The sequence below is a fragment of the Lates calcarifer genome, linkage group LG17, assembly GCF_001640805.2.
Source record: "Lates calcarifer isolate ASB-BC8 linkage group LG17, TLL_Latcal_v3, whole genome shotgun sequence".
In the NCBI taxonomy this organism is placed as follows: Eukaryota; Metazoa; Chordata; class Actinopteri; family Centropomidae; genus Lates; species Lates calcarifer.
Genome location: NC_066849.1, coordinates 236,533 through 256,386, shown reverse-complemented (window position 1 = coordinate 256,386; position 19,854 = coordinate 236,533). Strand labels below are relative to the sequence as shown.

General features: G+C 41.8%; 2 protein-coding genes across 2 annotated transcripts; both read left to right on the top strand.

Moving 5' to 3' along the window:
* The first annotated feature begins 3,022 nt into the window (after positions 1 to 3,022).
* On the top strand, positions 3,023 to 9,999 carry dohh (deoxyhypusine hydroxylase/monooxygenase). The gene is given in 6 exon segments (XM_018701876.1): positions 3,023 to 3,046; positions 3,048 to 3,129; positions 3,593 to 3,760; positions 4,871 to 4,947; positions 7,877 to 8,132; positions 8,815 to 9,999. Coding segments are annotated over 6 exon segments (918 nt in total). The 3' UTR covers positions 9,126 to 9,999.
* Positions 10,000 to 11,590: 1,591 nt separating this feature from the next.
* rsph4a (radial spoke head component 4A) lies at positions 11,591 to 18,662 on the top strand. Its single transcript, XM_018701870.2, has 7 exons — positions 11,591 to 11,922; positions 12,873 to 13,095; positions 14,505 to 14,795; positions 15,809 to 16,258; positions 16,342 to 16,486; positions 17,033 to 17,150; positions 17,241 to 18,662. The coding sequence occupies exons 1-7, from the start codon at positions 11,816 to 11,818 to the stop codon at positions 17,467 to 17,469; spliced, it is 1,563 nt and encodes a 520-aa protein (XP_018557386.1). The 5' UTR covers positions 11,591 to 11,815; the 3' UTR covers positions 17,470 to 18,662.
* The last annotated feature ends 1,192 nt before the right edge of the window (positions 18,663 to 19,854 follow it).

The following is a 19,854-nucleotide window of genomic DNA, read 5'->3' as shown; positions in this document are numbered from 1 at the left end:
TAACAGAAGAAGTTAACGACTAGGTTCAGCCAGGTCAGCCTTTTGTAACCACGGCTGGTAGCGTAACGATATCCTGTAGCTTAAAACGTGGCTGGTTGTCCTGTTATGAGATCTCGAGCTGTGGATGAGTGACAGGAAGAAACGATAAATTAAACCTTACACCTTGTCAGTGGCAGCCACACTTGGCAGCCTGAAGAGGACGCTTAGAGTTTTTTAGGTAGAATTTAATTTCAGCTATGAACTGCATCTCAGCAAGCTGTAATTAAAATCAACAGAATTCACTGTATACATAAAGTGTTTTGTCTGATGTAACGCTAACCGTGATAAGGAGTTACTTACAGCAGTACTTGATTGCTTTATATGCTTTTAAAATACATTTGTCATCAAGACCACATTGAAATATGAAAATGTGCTCTTTAATGTTGTAATGGCTACAATAGAATAGAATAGAATGCCCTTTATTGTCATTATACTAAAAGCACAACGAGATTGGAGAGCTTCTCCTTTACAGTGCAAACATACAAAATATACAGAAACAAAAAAATATATAGGAAATATAAAAAACAGGTGCAGCTCTATATACAATGAGATATAGGTGTGAATGTGAATGTATTGCACAGGACGGTTGTACAGTTAAATAGTTAAATATTAAAGTGCACAGAGTGAGGCATATTGCACAGTCTATGTTATGTTGATGGTGGGGGTCGTTGTGTGTGAGAGTTTCAGGGTGGTGATGGCTCTTAGGAAGAAACTGTTTTTCAGTCTGTTTGTCCTGGCTTTGATGCACCTGTAGCGCCTGCCAGAGGGCAACAGGTCAAACAGCTGGGAACCAGGATGTGTGCTGTCTGTGACTATGTTCTGAGCGCTGCTGAGGCACCGGGTGGTGTAGATGTCCGTCAGGGAGGGGAGAGGGCAGCCAACTGATCCTCTGTGCTGCTTTGACCGTCCTCTGAAGCCTTGCTCTGTCTGCCTCAGTGCAACTTCCGTACCAGATGGAAACACAGTATGTCAGCAGGCTCTCGATGGATGAGCGGTAGAAGGCCAGCAGCAGCTTCCTGTCTAGGTTGTTCTTTTTGAGGACTCTTAGCCTTCTTTATGACCGCTGAGATGTTGTGTGTCCAGGAGAGGTCATCAGAGATCTGGACTCCCAGGAACCTGAATGTGTGGACCCTCTCCACACACTCACCGTTGATGTAGAGCGGGGGCAGGTCAGTCCTGTTCCTCCTGAAGTCTACAATGATCTCCTTTGTTTTTGTGGTGTTCAGTGCCAGGTTGTTGTCTGTTGTTAGTTTCTGGCCCTCCTCTCTGTAGGTTGTCTCGTCTCCCTTTGAGATCAGTCCTACCACTGTGGTGTCATCAGCCTATTTCACGATGATATTGTTCCTGTGGGCTGGACTACAATCGTAGGTGTAGAGACAGTACAGGAGGGGCTCAGCACGCAGCCCTGTGGTGAACCGGTGCTCAGTGTGCGGGTGGAGGAAAGGTGGGGGGCAAGTCTCACAGTCTGTGGTCTGTTGATCAGAAAGTCCTTGATCCAGGTACATGTGAGAGAGGGGAGGCCCAAGGTGACCAGTTTGGTGGTCAGGATATCCAGGATGATTGTGTTGAATGCCGAGCTGTAATCCACAAAGAGCATCCTGGCATAGCTCTGCTGTTGCTCCAGGTGGCTCAGCACAGCATGCAGAGCAATGGTGATGGCGTCTTCTGTGGATCTGTTTGCCCGGTGTGCGAACTGGTGGGGGTCTCTCGAAGCACTTCATAATTACAGGGGTGAGGGCAACAGGTCGGTAGTCACTGAGGCTGGTTATGGGTGACTTTTTTGGTACTGGAATTATTGTGGCGGATTTCAGGCAAGCGGGTGATGACTGCTTGGGCCAAGGAGACACTGAAGATCCTGCAGAAGACGTGGGACAGCTTGGTGGGCACATGCTCTGAGCACCTTGCCGGGTACTCCTGTCTGGGCCAGCAGGCTTCCTGGGGTTCACTGCAAGGAGCACACGCCTCACATCGTGCTCCTCTACAGTGGGTGGGGGGTTGCTGGAGCCTTGGTGGGGGTGGGGACAGGGCTGAAGCAGATGAGTGTCGTTGCAATGATTCAAAACGAGCAAAGAAGCAGTTGAGCTCCTCTGCCAGCGACACACTCAGGTCTCCTGTTGTTACATCACAGCCTCTGTAGTTGGTGATGCTCTGGAGACCCTGCCACACCTCTGGTGGTCTGTTGCTGGTGAGGTGGGACTCTATCCTCCCCTTATAGTCCACTTTGGCTTTTTAATTCCTTTTTTCAGGTCAGCTCGAGACGCACTGTCGGGCTCTGTCGCCTGACCTGAAGGCAGTGTTGCGGGCCTTGAGGGGTGAGCGGACCTGGCTGGTCATCCAGGGTTTCTGGTTTGGAAAAACCCGGATGGTTTTTTCCACAGACGCAGTTCCCATACAGAACTTGATGTAGTCCAATACAGTCCCTGTGAATGTTTCCCGGTCCTGATGCTCAAAGAGGTCCCAGTCTGTGTGTGGAAAAGCAGTCCTGTAGTTCACTGAGTGCAGTCTCAGGCCAAAGTTGTAACAGTTTTTGTGGTAGGCCTGGATCTGCGTCTGAGGGGGGTGTATGCAGGTGCTGCTCTTCATTTATGGCGTTCAGCAGGAGAGAAGCGCGCCGTGTTAGTGTTAGCGTCCGGTGGGATGTAAACAGCAGTGACAATCACTACAGTTAGCTCTCTTGGGAGAAAATAGGGCCGGCATCTCGCAGACATGTACTCAGTGTCAGTGGAACAGTGCTTCTCATGCACAAAAATAATAGCTAATATCTATGATGGCTATATGAGGCAGGGGAAAGCAGAAAATGTCTTCTTATAAGGTATGGCATGTTTTATTTGATGAACTCAAAAGGATGAATCCTTGTGTCCAATGATTGTGACCATATGCCCCAAGAAGCATGTTTGTTCATGTCCACAATCCACGTTCATCTGAGGGCAAGTAGAAACCCTGAACTGGCCTTAATACATACCACTGTCTTCTCTGTAGCACTATGGCCAATGTCAAGCAGGTGGCAGGCGATAGGAGAGGTTCTGGTGGACCCAAAAATGAACCTGACCCGACGATTCAGAGCCTTATTCACCCTGAAGAACCTGGGAGGTAAAACATGTCCAAAACACATCTGCATATCCATCAGAGCTTTAATTAACACAAGTCACAGCAAGCCAAATGTCCAGTTTGCTCAGCCAGGGCTCAATATTGGCAAAATCTAAGAAGCGCTAGATTGACAAAAACCTATTAAATGTTTTTTGTTCCCCTTCTCTAAAAAGCTGACATTCAGTCTGTCAGAAGGAGCCTATAGCTGGAGGAGGAACTATTTAAAGGCCACATATTTTTAAATCATTCATGGAAAAATGTAATGGTTGAATTTGGTTTGATGATTTGTTGTTAAGAAATCAACACAAATCTCACCCTAAGTAAAACTGAATGTTCAATATTAGTGCCTGTGTTGGCAAGTTGAGGTCCTGAGGCAGATATACAGTAACTATATCTTAACTCTGCTCATCTATTAGGAATACAGTTATGATGTGTGAGCTGACTTAAGCTGTAACCTGTATGTCAGGTGCCGAAGCTATCGAATGGATCAGTAAGGCCTTCACGGATGAGTCTGCCCTGCTGAAGCATGAGCTGGCCTACTGCTTGGGACAGATGCAGGACAGACAGGCCATCCCCAGTTTGACTGCTGTTCTCAAAGACACACAGCAGGAACCGATGGTTAGGCATGAAGCAGGTAAACATGCACACGCACATTATGGGGGGTGAAAAGAGTCTGTCCATCATCATACACACTTATATTCATGTGTGTATTAAAGGAATACATGCATGTACATGCTCATTGTTTGCCCCTACCACACATACGATTCAGAGCTCTATGCGATCTCATTTCTAAATGACAACGATTCTGCTGCATTTTCATCAGGGACACCCACTGCATCAAAACGAACGCTCCCATCTCCCTCAAGCCAATGACAATGTGCCATTACACCACATGATTTTTTGAGTTTCAGCAGAAACTCAAATCAACTCGGTGAGAGCGAGTGAGTGACAGCGGCTAATAACAGTGTGAGGCCAGATGTTGTGTTAGGACAAATAAAAACGGCTAAATGAATCCAGAAGAAAACCCCGCTGATGGCACTGTGCTCGTGACGTTCTTTCTCTCTCTCCCTCTCAGCTCAACCAGGTATTCAGAGACTTTATAATATTTCAGCAGCGGCAGTAATATTCCCACAGCGAGCCGCCGCTACAAAATGTATAAAGTGAAAACACTGCAGACAGACACTGTCAGCCAGTCTTATCACTGCATGCAGCTGTCAGCAGGCAGGTACATCTCACACTCACACTGGAGCGAATCAGAGCGAGTCACACTGCCTGCATCGCACTGTCCCTCTGTTTTCATTAAATATCTAACTGTAAGTTAGTTTTGTGGTTCGGTCATTTTAAGACAAGATGTGGTTGTAGAGTTTACAGCCTGTTGCTCTGTGTGTGTGAATTCTGAGGCAGCTAAAAAAAAGAGTAACGACTCGTCCTCTGACATTCTGTGAGTCAGGTCAGCATACTCCTGACTAATGTATCCAATAGTCGATATTTAGGGGGCAGCTTTAGAACCTTATACAGTTTATTACCGTACCTGGCGAGCTCCCATAGACTCGGTCTAGACCCATAGAGCAGGTCTAGACCGTACTCTTTAAGATATGGCCTGTCCTATATCAGGCGCCATTATATTTTCCGTTCCGTGTCCTCGTGTATCGGGTAAATGAGTGCAAAAAAAATCGTGATATGATCTCAATTCTCAGCAAAAAAATCCAGAATCGTGCAGCCATAACTCTGACTCTGTTTGTAGGGGAGGCTCTGGGAGCAATTGGTGATCCTGTGGTTCTGGACCTACTGAAAGAGTACAGTCAGGATCCTGTCATTGAGGTAAGAACGTGACACTAAACCAGTAACTACCAAGGCAGTGGTATCAGGTGAATAAATACACAGAATGCTGGATCAGATTCTCATTTCAACTGCATTAAGTAAATATGCAAAGACTGTAATCAGGAGAGTAATTTTAAACAACACAGTTTCATTTTGAGCCAGCTAAACTTGTGTTCCTTTTATATACTGTGACAGCACTGTGGAAAGAAAGTTGAAGGAAATAAAAACATGGCTGAGGCAGATGTATGGGACCAAACAGTTGGTTAGTGCTAAAGGCTGAGGGAGAGTAGTGTTCCTGAAACCTTTGACAGGGCCTGACTGTTACAGACACCAACATGCAGAAAGTATACCCAGAATTAAAATTAAAGGCAGAGGAAGGCACCCTGGAGACAGACTATTGATATTTGAAGTCAGTGGCAAAACAAACACACCCCTTCTTCAATGCTCCTCCACATTTTGTTGTCCTCGTGTCTGTCTGTACATCCCTACTAAGGTTGCAAAAGGCTGGGGAATTTTGGAAATAGCTGAAAAGTTTAAAATATCTTATGATTGATGCTGGATAAATGAATAGACACAGGCTAGATGAATAGATGAACACTAATCAATCAGCTGCTGAAACTTTAAACTACAGTCTTGTATGAACAGAACTCTGTCTAAAGAAACAGCATCACAGTTGAGCTAGCACCATGATATCTAGCCTCTTAAATTCAAGTCTGGTAGATTTTTATTCATGTAGTGCCAAATCACAACAGAAGTTATCAAGGCATTTTCCATATAGAGCAGGTCTGGACCGTACTCTTTATATTATAGTTTTTACAAAGAGAGACCCAACAATTCCCACCATGAGCAGCACTAGACAACAGTGGTAGGAAGAACTTTGTTTTAAGAGGCAGAAACCTCGAGCAGAAACAGACTCAAATTGTCAATGAAATGGTATTAGCCAGCTTACATTTAGCATCTCTGATTTACTGGTTAGGTAGCTACACATTTTGATTTCTTTTTTGCTAGTTAAACTTTAGTAGCACAGATCAAATATATGATATGATGAACTGACTTGACTGGATGTAGTCTGTGGGCTCAGATGCAGTACTGTGGCCTCAATAGTCCTGCTGTAGTGAGCAGGATTCTAGAAATGATCTGTGCATGTGATGGAGGAATACACAGAGCAGGACAGAAATTCAACTGAATTTGCATTAAATCTGGTTGTTTTACCCAAGATTATGCTTCAAGATACATCTACATTTAAGTCCCCTGTCACAGGCTAACCTGCAATTCTGCAAATTTCCAGTTTATTTCCGTTAATTCCCATATATTCCCATTAATTCCCATGGAAAGTTTCCAACTCTGAAAAATCCTGGAATTTTGCAACCCTACCCATCCATTCTCTTGAACACAAAAGCATCTTTTTGGCCTCTTGAATGAGATATCTCAAGACCACCTTGAAGGAATTTCTTAAGATTTTTCACAAATGTTCATGTTGACTAAAAGATGAACTAATTAGGTTTTGGTGGTCAAAGGTTAAAGGTCACAATCATGGTGACCTCATGTTTTTGTGAATGCAATATATCAGGAATGCCCACAGGGAATTTCATTAAATCTGGCACAAACATCCATGTGGACTCAAAGATGAACTGATTAGAATTTGTTGGTCAAAGGTCCATTCTTGGCCCTGTGAACATGATATCTCAGGAGTGCTTTGAGGGACATTCTTCAAATTTGACATTCACTCTGACTCAAGGGTGAACTGATGTAGAATTTGGTGGTCAAAGGTCAAGATCACTGAATTCTCATGGTAATTCTCTGCAGCTGGACTGGTCATACAACCAGACTGTTCGGATTGTCTTTTTCAGCTCATCGTCTGTGACAGATGTTATTCTTAGCTGGTTGACAGATACTTCTCTGTTTCCGCAATAAAGATGTTGGGAGAACTCGATTTTGCTTGTCACGGATTTGTTTCCTTTGTGGCAGCAGAACACAAGCCAACTGGACTAATGAAAGCCTTTCATAGCCGGCTAACTATGAAAAAGTCACCATAAACAAACTGACAACACTCACTAACCAGCCAACATAATAACAAGACAATACAAAGACTGTAGTTACATCCTCCATTAAAAAATAATATCTAATATATATTATATAAACACATGATGTAATTGTCAAGTCTTGAAATCTAAGACAACCTCCATTTTTTTAAACCTATAATTTCGGAAAAACAAATTGTCTTATATTAGTTAATACGGTATCTTTTCTCTCAGTTTAAACAATGCATAAAAAATGTGTAGGTGCTGTGCCTAATGCTTATAATGGTATCTATGTGATACATGGTCATGTTCTCTCCACAGGTCCAGTATCAACCCGAAGACTGTGACTTTCTTAATCATTATTTCTTAATTTTGGGTTTCAGTTATTCTCAGTCTTTCTCACACAACACTGTACACTTTTTATTATTATTGTGCTCCCTGGTTGTCCATCCATCTGTCCCAGTCCTGTGCGTGTGGTATATCAGTAACATCTTGAGGGTCACTGTGACTGCACAAACCATGTTTTTGCCATAACTTGAAGAATTTACACACTAATAAACTGCAACTGGACAGACTGGTGGAGGCATGCAACCCTGAGGCAGTAATTCTAGTTTCTCTTGCTTCACCTGAAAACTTAACATTCCTGAAAGTATGCCTGTGAAATATCTTATCAAACTGATGTTAACCTAACAAAGAAGATATTTTTGTTTCATATAAAGCTATTTTGATATAAACACAATTCAGTGTGTTGTTGTATCGGCATATAGCCAAAAGCATATCATCACATGCCCCATCCTCACACCATATCCTCCTTCACTGGGTTGTATTGTGACTCTGCCTCAGTCTTGGAACATTGCACATGCAGCATGAGCCTGTAGTAAATGTCATGTCCCTGTCCCTCCCTGCAGGTTGCAGAAACGTGTCAGTTGGCTGTTCGTCGGCTGGAGTGGCTTCAGGGTGGAGATAGGAAACAGCTGGAAGATGGAAGTACAGATAAGAATCCCTACTCTTCTGTAGACCCGGCCCCTCCAGCAGTAAGCAAGAGTGTGTCAGAGCTGCGCTCCATCCTGCTGGATGAGAGTCTGCCACTCTTTGAGCGATACCGTGCTATGTTTGCTCTGCGTAACCTGGGCGATGAGGAGGCCGTCCTGGCATTGGGAGATGGTAGGATACAACACTGTGGCTTACTGTTTTATCTGTGTATCACTGCTGTCATTACAAAACTGCACAACTGTAACTTTAGACCTGGTCGTTCTCATGTTCTGATCTCAGTTTTAAACCTAGAGTTCTCTGTGAATTTAGAAACGTTACACAGAGGTTTTTGGTTTTTGTAATCACTGACATCACAGACTGAGCCTGATGAATCAATCAGTGATATAACATCAACAACACAGTCTGATTTAGTCAAGCTAATGAGCAAACGTTGCCCGCATATAGGCTGAAGGTACCCACTGCTTTTTTAGTTTCCTCTTAATTGTTTTGATCATTTTGATCTATGCATCCATTTACATGAATGTCAGTAGCTTTTCACAGTTATAAGTCTTACCATAGTTTGAGTCATTTTGTGGGAGTTGATGTTTATATTTCCCATATGTGACCTGGTCATACATTCACATTAAATGCATACTGGCTAGTTTGCTTCTGCCTAAAAACCATCCTGAGTGTTCTCTGAACATCTTCCAGGGAGCTGAACTTTGAGTGCGCTGAATGATGACAAGGAAATCCTACATCATCCTACGTCATATCTACAGCCTGCTCTCTCAGTGTCTCAGCAAAGGATCCCTGTAATGACAAGGCCATGTTGGACCACTAAATAATCCTCTCTTTGTGATATCTTTGTCTCCAGGGCTGCAGTGCTCCAGCGCTCTGTTCCGTCATGAGATCGGGTATGTCCTGGGTCAGATGCAGCACCCGGCAGCGATCCCAGCTCTGTGCACCGCTCTGGAGCGTTCTGGTGAGAATCCCATGGTCCGGCATGAGGCGGCAGAGGCTCTTGGGTCCATCGGCAAAGAGGACTGTTTGGCTGTGCTGCAACGTTATCGTGGAGACGGAGAACGTGTTGTCAAGGAAAGTTGTGAGGTCGCGCTGGATATGCTGGAGTATGAAAACAGTGACCAGTTCCAGTATGCAGATGAACTGGTCAGATTACAGGGTTAAAGGTCAATGTCACAGCTGAGGGGGTTTGTCACACAAATCTCTTTTACTCTCTACCATTGCCTTATACAGTAGAGACACCGCTACTTTGCACATAAAATCTAAATAAAAGTGTAAAAGCTCCAACAAACCAGACAAGAGTTGGTGAGCTCCAAGAGTGACCTCTTAGGTGTGTGGGTGTTGCTGTTTAGGGGGGGCAAGGAAGAGCAGAGTCCTTTGTGTTCTTTCCACCTCCAATATACCACTGCATCCAGATGCAGCAAACTTTCTGCAAGTGTTTTTTCCTATAGTTTTTTCCCCCCAACACACAGCCTATGACAGTAGACAGTAATACATGCCATATATGCACTGTACATTAGCTAACTTCACAACTCAACTAGAGCTGTTTTCTACTGTTTTCCTCCAGATAATAGACTTCTTTTCTTTCTGCTATCATTTGTAGTTTTGTAGAAACTACAAAACTGCTGAAGGTTGAAGGGCTGACAGACTGATGTGATGATTTAAACTAATGGTTTGAGAGCTGTATGCGATCATACCTTCATGTAGAATGGAGATGAAACAGTACTCTATACACTGGGTCTTATTTTAAACATTGGTTCTGATCCAGGCTGTATAATAGTGTGATCAGGCCTGATGCCAGTTCATTCTGCTTTAACTAATTAAGACAAGTCAAAGATCTATCTGCCCCTCTGTTGTGGATTTACAGTACTGTTGGAAAGTACACACTCACTATTGTACAAGAAGTGTTGGACCTCAGTCTCTCACGCTCCTCTTGTTGCTTTGTGACTTGTGGAACACAGGTTGTAATTTTAATTTATATCTTTTATCCTCTACCGTCAGGTGTGTGCTGTATGTAAATTAAAATTATGCTATAAATTATGTGGTTGTTTGTGATTTCAGTTTCACAGTAAGTCTTCAGTAGCAGTATGATTTGGAGATTTGCAGAATACCATAACACGGCTTCCAAGTAAAAAATGTAAAGTGATACCAGTAATACAGTAGTAGTAATGATAGTAGTGATAATTAAAGTATTAATTGCAAAAGTAGAAATAAAACTAGTAGCAGTACAAGTAATTTCCAATTATAGCAGCAGGTTATTTGAAAAAACAAACCAAAAAAAGGCAAAAATTGAAGAGTCTCCAATCCACTTTGTTTTTGCACCATTGAATCCTCTAGATGAGAGGGTGGTAGGGTTGAAATTTAAGGTGCAGTACCATGAGTGGTCTTGGAGAGATGAGCTCCTAAATTTTGCATGCAATGGTATTGCCAGCGGACAGATGTGTCCAATGGCAATGGAAAGACCAGGGAAATAAACAGACACTGAGAGAACTTCAGGTCACAGCAGGGGCTGTGACACAGTTGGCCTGAAACATGCTCCTTAAACAGCCTCTACAGGGACAGTTTTGGACATGACTCCAGTTTTTCACCCAAAACACCAACCCTAACCTCTATACAATGTCTGGTCCTTCTGTTAAGTGGGAAATATCCGGTGTCCTGGGGAATGTCCTCCCAGACCTGGATCAGGCTATCAGAGAGCTCCTGGACAGTCTGTGACGGTACTTAGCGGTGTCAGATGCACTGATACATAATGTCCCATAGGTGCTCAATTGGATTTAGGTCACAGGAATGTGATAAATCCAGGACCTGACAACACACTCTGACTACATCAGGCCGGGGATTGTCCAGCACCAGGAGGAACCCAGAGCGCACTGCACCAGTGTAAGCTGGGTTGTTGCCCTTCTATGGCCTTGTCCAGTTCTCCTCGTGTAATGGCCGGTCTCCTGGTGTGTCCTCCATGCTCTTGGGACTGTGCTGCGAGACACAGCAAACCTTCTTGCAACCGCACATATGGATGTGCCATCCTGAAGGAGTTGGACTACCTGTGCAACCTGATTGGGCTGCAGCTACCACCTCATGCTGCCAGCAGTGACAAGGATGCTAGCAGAATACAAAACTAGAGAAGAATCAGTCAGGAAGGATAAGGAGAGAGCAACTGTCTGTAGCCACCACATTCAATACCATTCCCTTTTCAGAGGTTGTCTTGATTCTGCCTCTCCATTGTACCTGTTTCCACTTTCATTTGCTCTGAAGCATTAGAAATCGATTCACAATCACTCAGTCTTCCTAAATGGAGACTGATATCCACGAAGTTTAACTTTACTGTGTTATACTGTGATGATTAAGTGTTCCCTTAATTTTTTTTTTTTTTTTTTTTTTTTTTTTTTTTTTTGGATCAGTTTGTATCAACGGGGACATCATGTATCAGCAAATACACTGATGGTGTGATCATTCCGCAACCACATAGCCTGGATGAACTGAGCGGTAATGGCTCTATTCGGTTTAATTGTCTTTGAGCAGTTAGTCAGGTGACAGGGAACATACAACAAGGATGCTGGCTTTCAGTTTTGTGGTGGGATTTTTAAAATATATATATTTATTTATTTATTGTGTGTGTGTGTGTGTGTGTGTGTGTGTGTGTGTAGGGAACTCGCTGTACCCTCGCGAGCCTAGCAACTGTTCTGTTACAGTAACCATAGCAACCGTTAAAGTTTGGGACTGCGCTGCTGCGGTGTCTCTGTTAATACATACGTTTTGAACGTCTTTGTACGTCTTGTAGCAACCATTAGTCACACTGACAGTGTGGTAAAAGATAGAAGTTTAGAAACAAATGAAGTAAACGGAGTATAGCAACGATGGAAACTGCGGATGAAAACCAAGACAGCAGTCAACTGAAAGTGCAGTCAGCTGCCTCGCTCAAAGCTTTTATGTTGAAAAACAGTACGAAAAGCAACCTGAACCTGTAAGTACCGTGTGTTATTGTGTTATTGCTGCTACGTCATGTTTGCTAGCTTGCCCGGTGGATTAAAGCACATGCTGTAACCCTCATGTAAAAACAGAGTTGCCCAGTAGCAACATTCAAAACACAAGATTGGAGGCTGGTGTCCCTCCAAATAAGATAATAACTACAAATAAATAATAATAAATACCTCACACTAAGTAACGATCATCTATGCTTTTTAAATTATGCCATGTAATTAAAAGTTGTTGGCTTAGCTACATTAAACAGCCTGTTCTAAGGTGGTGGTTTACTCCCTCCTCTGTTATGTTATCTGGATAGCTTTGCTAGGTAAATTAACTTAAAAACTGAGCTTCCTCAACACTTAAAACAGAGATTCTCACTTAAGAAACAACAGCAAATATTTGTTATTAAACTATACAAACATTTACAACATTGTTGGTTTTCTGAAAATTGACTAATCAGTTAATCAAGTAACCCATTAAACATTTCAGCACTACACTCAGTCAGCAAATATCTTGATAAATTAGAAAACCTGCTTCCATTCCCAATTTCGCATTATAAGGTCAGTAAGTTAGTTAAAACTTTATTTATATAGCACCTTTTTAAACAAAGGAGCAAAGTGCTTTACATCAACATCACATTCAAAAATACATGTAATAATTACTATATAAGTGGGAAATGAAAATGATAATGTAATTCAGTGACAACCTGTGTACCTCTGCAGACACTGGACATTATTTCAATTGGCATACAGACATGTTATTACTCTCTTAATAGTTTAATTAAAGTTGGGATATAACTATCAATCAGAGAGAGAAAGTAGTTGTGATTATCAATGTGCAGTCATTACACAAAATACCTGTCACTAAGGAAAAATGTTCTGTACAATGGTAGAATTATATTATATTATACTATATGTTGTATGTGTGTGTTTTTCTCTAATGTTCCAGCTATGACCACCTTACCCAGCTGCTAATAAAGGTGATGGATGAGCAGCTACAGAATGTGGTGGATGTGATTGAGGATATAAGCCATGATGTGAAGCGGGGTTTAGTTGAAGACAAGCAAAGCACTCTGCGAGACCTTCCACAGACCACAGCTGCTGAGCTTCTGGCTGAACAGCAACGACTGCTGTTTTCTCGGCCAGAGGACGCTGACCAGGAGGATGAACTGGTATTGGCTACATACACACTTAAATTGTACATTTATCTTGGTGATTTGAAGGGGAGAGTGAATTTGGTTGAAAAGTGAAATGTTTTTTAGACATCCAAAGATGGCAGGTTACATGTGACTTTTATTTCAACAGCATTTTACTGAGCAATTTAATGTGTGGTGTGTGTCAAAAAATTCTGAACATAAGGGAAAAATCCTGCAAACTGTCCATCACATGTACTGATATTATTAAGGATGTTTTTGGTCCTGAAACCTTATCAGGCAAAATTCATCAAATCGGCCCCACATGGATGGAGTCATACTGGCAATGAGATTATTAGACTGTTTATTTAATCTGGCCTGGGAACGCCAGGTATTATTACAAGAGTCATGCATGAAAAATCCTACTAAAGTAAAAGTACATAAATATTTGCAGCAAAATTTGGTTGAAGTATCAAAGTAAAAGTATTGGTTTGGTCTCTCTAATATTATAATATAACATTATTAAATTATTAATCCAGAAACATCAATCCTGAAACATCATCTGATGTTGATCAGCATGTTTTTGTTGTAGCTGCTGGAGATGGAGTTAGTTTGAACAACTTTATATACAGTTTTATTTAGAGGTACACCAGATAAATCTGAGGGGTCGTCAGATGATTAATGGGAGAGGATGCAAGAAAAAACTGTTCTGGTATGCAAAATCTGTTTTTAGTTTTCAGACTTTTTCTCTTATCCTTTAGGTTCTTTAGATCTGAGAAGTTTAGAGGAAAAATCACTCTTTGGAAAAGCTCTTAACAATTTACAGAAATCTTAAATATGACTCAGACGCACACTGCTGCTTGTATGATATAACAAGCTAAAAAGCTTGGAAACCACCAGTTTTATCTTTAACAATGTGTTGTGTAAATTGCTTTACTGTCTGTAGTGTAGGTTTAATATAGCCTAAATGTGCTTTATGAAAATTTAACAAGCATAAATGTCAGATCAGACACAGGCGTTGGTATTTTTGACCACAATTTATTACTTTTCAGTAAGAAATGTTAGTAACAGTCACTTCATACAGAGTATCACACTGCTGACTCCTTGAGCTTGTGCCCATAAAACAGTAATCCAACCATGGCTGCTTCTGTTTAAACAACAGTTAACATTTATGATGTTTGACTTCTTTTGATAAGAACATAGATTTTTATAAAGTTGTTTTGTACCATGTATCTTATTGAAAAATATCACCAAAACTTTTTATTATAAGCTACTATGTTTTTGCCTTTTGTCCAGAGATCTTGTACAACCTGCCAAACATGGACAGAAACAATACAATGTTGTCTACATGACTTTTCACTTGAAAAAGAAAACAATATTTTTTGGGAATAACAAATATTCATTAAGTAACACGTTTACAAGTTAACAAGTTTATTGGTCTTTTTCAGGTGGAAACACCTCTTCCTAATGTGAGTGAGATTGGCTTCTACCTAGAGCAAGCTGGAGTGGGTCTGGGCAGAGAAGAGATGCAGAGGATCTTTCTCGCACTCAAGCAGCTTGTTGAATCACAGGCGCTCCTGCGCTGCCGACTGTGGGGCAAGATTCTGGGAACAGAGAGCAGCTATATTGTTGCTGAAGCTGAGTACAGAGAGGGGGAGGAAGAGGAAGAGCAAATCACTGATGAAGCAGCTGAGGAAGAGGAGAGAGAGACCGAGGCTCAGGACAGTGAGGAGAATGAGGTGAGAAACTGAAACCATTTAGTTGCATTTGCGTGACTATTTTTGGAGACAATGCAACTAAATTTTATAAGAGGGAGCATCAGTGTGACTTGTAAATACCCCTGGATTCACACACACACACACACACACACACACACACACACACACACACACACACTATATAAAGAGTCCTGTTTCTGTAGTCTTTTCAGTCATTTGTGAAAAGACTACAGATATTTTTATCTTTTATAAACTCTGACATTTCATAAAATGTCATATTTTTTCCCTATTTATTGTCCGTGTCCTTTCTATTTCCTTTCATAATATTTCATTACCTTCTATTTACAAAATCACTTTGTGATTGTCATGGTTTAGTTCAAATGACCCCTGTGCAGAAACAGAATGATAATGAGAACCAGGGGTACATAGGAAAGAGAGTAAGATGGCCAGGGCAATAGGGTGCTGGTCCAGAGTGTGAGCAGGCTTGGAGACTATCCTGGCAGTTTGAGAAGGGCACAGATGACAGAGTCCAGGGAGGCAGAGGCAGGGCAGCAGCTCGTGGACGCAGGCAGGGAAACTAGTGAAAACAGAGAAAGAAGTGAGTCCTCAAAAAAAGAAGGCTCCAGATAAATACACTAGAAGAGTCACTAGAGACTGCCATAGTTTTTACCATAGTAGTTGAACAGACAATCTGGCGAAGGGTGGAGGTGGAGCCAAGGCTTACATACTGGGACTGATGAGGTGATGAGAAGCAGGTGTGCCACCATGACCATGAGCTACGCCTGCCTCTGCCAAGAGAAAACACACAGGGAGGAGACAGGGGAACACACACACAACAGGGAAACACTAGGAAAACACTATGAAAACAGCCATACTGTGACAGTGATGTTGATAAAATGGAATTTATTTTGATGAATTAAGTATTTTGAAATTTAAAAAAAATGTTCCTAAGAATCCCTTCATCTTTTCAAGGTAAACAAGTGAAATGAATTGTCTGAGTTGTTTTTCTGGTCTTGTGGTGGTTTTATTTTCAGATGGATCCACTTCCTCAGTCGACCTATAAACCTGCACCAGTGGTGCCAAAGGAGGCCATAGGGACAGGTGCTAACAAGTGTGTTTACTATGTGTGCAAAGAGCCTGGTCTTCCTTGGGTAAAGCTTCCTCCAGTCAGTCCTGTACAGATCACTGTTGCTCGTCATATCCGCAAATTCTTCACTGGAAGGCTGGACACACCAGTTAACAGCTACCCGCCTTTTCCTGGGAATGAAGCCAACTATCTGAGAGCACAGATTGCTCGGATCTCTGCTGGCACACAGGTCAGCCCCCAGGGCTTCTTCCAGGCTGGGGAAGAGGAAGGTGATGAGGAAGACGAGGCACCACGAGACAGCTATGAGGTGAATCCTGATTTTGAGGGCATTCCAGTTGCTGAGATGGCCGAGTCTTTGTCCACCTGGGTGCATCATGTTCAACACATCCTGCAACAGGTACAAGTTTAATCAAAGCAGGTACATAGAGCATTTTCTCAATTGATGTATAATATTTAATGTGTGAGTATGGACCTCTTTAGGGCCGTTGTACCTGGGTGAATCTGGCTGTGAAACCAGGAGAAGATTCTAATGAGGAAGGAGAGGCTGAGGAGAAAGAAGAGGAGCCTGATGAGCCTGAACCAGAAGTTGGACCCCCTCTACTCACTCCCCTTTCCCAAGATGCAGGTCAGTCTTTGCTTTTAGACATTTTCCTGCCCAATCAAGACGCAAAAGGTAACCATGGATTTAATTTCCACCGCAGATAGGGGGTCATGTTGCCTTTTCAAATCCAAATCCCACCCAGTTTTAGTTTGATTTACAGTTTAGTATTTGTGACTGTCAAACAGTTCCCCTGATTGTCCAGCTGCCAAAATCCAGATGAGAGATGTCAGGAGGGTGTAAAATGTTGATAAATAAATGTTGATACACTTATTAAGATTTGAGAATAGAACAACAATCAAACAAACAAATAAAAAACAGTTAGGAGGCAGCATGCAGTTACCGACTGCTGCCCAATAAAAATAAGTGCCTCTGGTACTTTAAACAACCTGTTTAAACCATGACCCTAAAGGATAAGCAGGGATAACTACTGGATAGGTGGATAGCTGGATAAAAAAACTAACCAAAATAGCTTGTCTTTTTTGTGTTGATGAACCCATTGTGTCTCCAATTCTGAAACAAAATCTATGTACTTGACGGAAGCTAAGTCTTTTTAATATTTGTGTTTCTCAGAAATGTTCAACACTCCTCCCTGGAGCTCCAAGATGTCTTCCACTCTCACCTCTCAGCATGCAGCAGCTGTGCTACGTTCTAACCTCTGGCCAGGGGCATATGCATATGCTTGTGGAAAGTAAGGCTGACTTCCTGTGTCTTACTTCTCACAATATAGTGAAGGCAATGCTGCAATTTACATACAACCATGTGCTGTCTATTAATTTAGGAAATTTGAGAACATATATGTTGGATGGGGTCTGAAGTATGCAGGGGAAGGGTACAGCCCCCCTGTCCCCCCACCACCACAGAAAGAATATCCCAGTGGACCAGAAATCACAGAGGCCTTGGACCCATCACTGGAGGAGGAGCAGGCACTGAAAGAAGCTTTAGAAGAGCAGCAAGCTGCCCAGGAGGAAATGGAGGACACGGATGAGGAGGAGGAAGATGATGACTGAGAGAACCGTTACACCTTTTAAAATTCTAAGTTTGATCTTTCAAGCATTTATTCGTAAATCAATTGCCAAATAAATTTGGTAACTCAGCAACATGCCTTGATATTGTAAATTCAGGTAAACACAGCTCAGTACATGAAGAGGGCAGTAGTAGTACAGTAGTAGAAAAGATGAGCTGGAGCTTGCAGTGACAATGAACCCAACTTCTGTTAAAGGTAGTTTTTGACCACTAGTAGCACTATGGAACAGTGTTTTACATCTGGGTCTCTATGATGCACATGTCTATGCATATGCATGTGGGTGACGTGAAACACATCCGCCAGCAGAGGAAGTGAAGAAGAAGACTGCAGACTGAATGATGCAGAGAAACTCTTTGCAAATGTTTTATGGGGAGGCAAATGTATCCAGCACATTTGTTGTGTGTCAAGGTGTCAAGGATACACACAGTATATTTTGGAGGAAAACAAAGTCTATAGACCGTTTAACTGTTAGCAATAGCTTAAGAAAAATGTGAGTTTATCTGAACATGTATGGTCACTCACTTTCCATGACCGCTAGTGTTACTTGGAAAAAGAGAGAACAGAACAGACATTTACACTTACCTGGTTGAGAAACTAAGCATGTATATTAAAGGTTAACTGAAGCCATATAACTGTGCATCTTTAGATGCCTACAGTTATATCCTGAATGGTCATGTACAAGAAGAAACTTTGTTGGTTTACAAGAAGGTACTTGTAATATTACAGAAAGAGATGAACATGCTGTCTTAATTTTACCTCAGAAACACAAAGAAAAGTTCATTAACCTCCAGCATTTAAGAACAAGGACCGTGAGGGTTAACATGTTCCTCTTTTGTAAAGAAAAATGAAACACCGAATACCTTCCAGAACCCACAAATGAGGCCAATGCATGCATTATATGACATTTGATATTTATGAAAATGAAATTGGTAGTAGCAGACAGAGAGAGGTTCAGATCACATAGAAATAAAATAATAATACAAATACAGCAGATACAGCTTCATAGGTACAGGTTATTACAGTGTATAAGTATGGTTTTAACTTAAAAGGGTTTTTGTTTTGTTTTTTAGTCAGCACATCAACCTTTGACATCAGTGTAATATGTAGACTGAAACTGTTTAAAGTCGGAAAGAAAGAGAAGTAAATTAATCAACTGCAACCTTTTCACAAGATGAATTTGTGTATGGGCCATAACTGATTTGTCCAACTCAGAGAAGAAACAGCAAGGGTACTGCAAAGAGATACACACACATTATGTCTTATTTTATTTGTTTCCAAATGTTTTGTGAATTTGTGTGTCATGTTTTTGAATGGGGGAGTGACACAGACAATTCCTTGTCAACACAGATTAGATGGTTTTCATATTATGAGAAAGAAATGGCACTTGTATATAGATCTTCTGGCTGCATTAAGATAAGAGAGATAAGATAATCCTTTATTAGTCCCACAGTGGGGAACTTTACATTGTTGCAGCAGAATAAGTGATTGAAAATATAAAAAAAGACTTAAGACATAAGAAAAAAACAATATACACAACAGTATAAACATGACAATGTAATAAAAATATTAACAGAAGAGCAATATACACATGACTTTATACATAAAGACAGAAAATGAACTAAATACAGATATTGCACACTTGAAAATATAATTGCACACAGTGAGTGACTGATAGCAGCAGTTTTGGATTAATTAAAGTGCAGAACCTAGTGAAATGATCCATGTGTGTATGTGGTGAACTAGGAGCAGTGCTGGTTGTAGAGTCTGGCAGCAGCAGGAAAGAAGGACCTGCGATACCTCTCCTTCACACACTTTGGGATGAAGCAGCCTATCACTGAAGGAGCTGCTCAGTGCTGTCAGACTGTCCTGCATGGGGTGGAGCTCATTGTCCATCAGGGATGATAGTTTTGCTATCATCCTCCTCTCTCCCACCACCTCCACAGGGTCAAGGGGGCACCCCAGGACAGAGCTGGCTTTCTTGATCAGCTTGTCCAGTCTCTTCCTGTCTGCTGTTGAAATGCTGCTGCCCCAGCAGACCACTCCATAGAAGATGGCTGATGCCATAACAGTGTCATAAAAAGTCCTGAGGAGTGTCCCCTGCACTCCAAAGGACCTGAGTCTCCTCAGCAGGTAGAGCCTACTCTGAGCCTTCTTATAAAGTGCAGTGGTGTTGTCTGTCCAGTCCAGTCTATTGTTCAGCTGAACACCCAGGTACTTATAAGATGTTAAGAAAAATAAATATAATATAATAAAATATGTGAAATGTATTCAGAAAAACATTCATGTTCTTCTCAACACAGCCTCCACGGTCCTCTGCTGCTTGTGCTGGATCAGGGAAACTCCAACCATCATCTTTGTTCACCTTTCT

Coding starts and splice junctions, on each gene's coding strand:
- rsph4a (XM_018701870.2), top strand. CDS start 11,816: ATGGAAACTGCGGATGAAAACCAAGACAGCAGTCAACTGAAAGTGCAG. Junction 14,796..15,808: donor AGGACAGTGAGGAGAATGAG/GTGAGAAACTGA, acceptor TTTTATTTTCAG/ATGGATCCACTTCCTCAGTC. Junction 16,259..16,341: donor TTCAACACATCCTGCAACAG/GTACAAGTTTAA, acceptor GGACCTCTTTAG/GGCCGTTGTACCTGGGTGAA.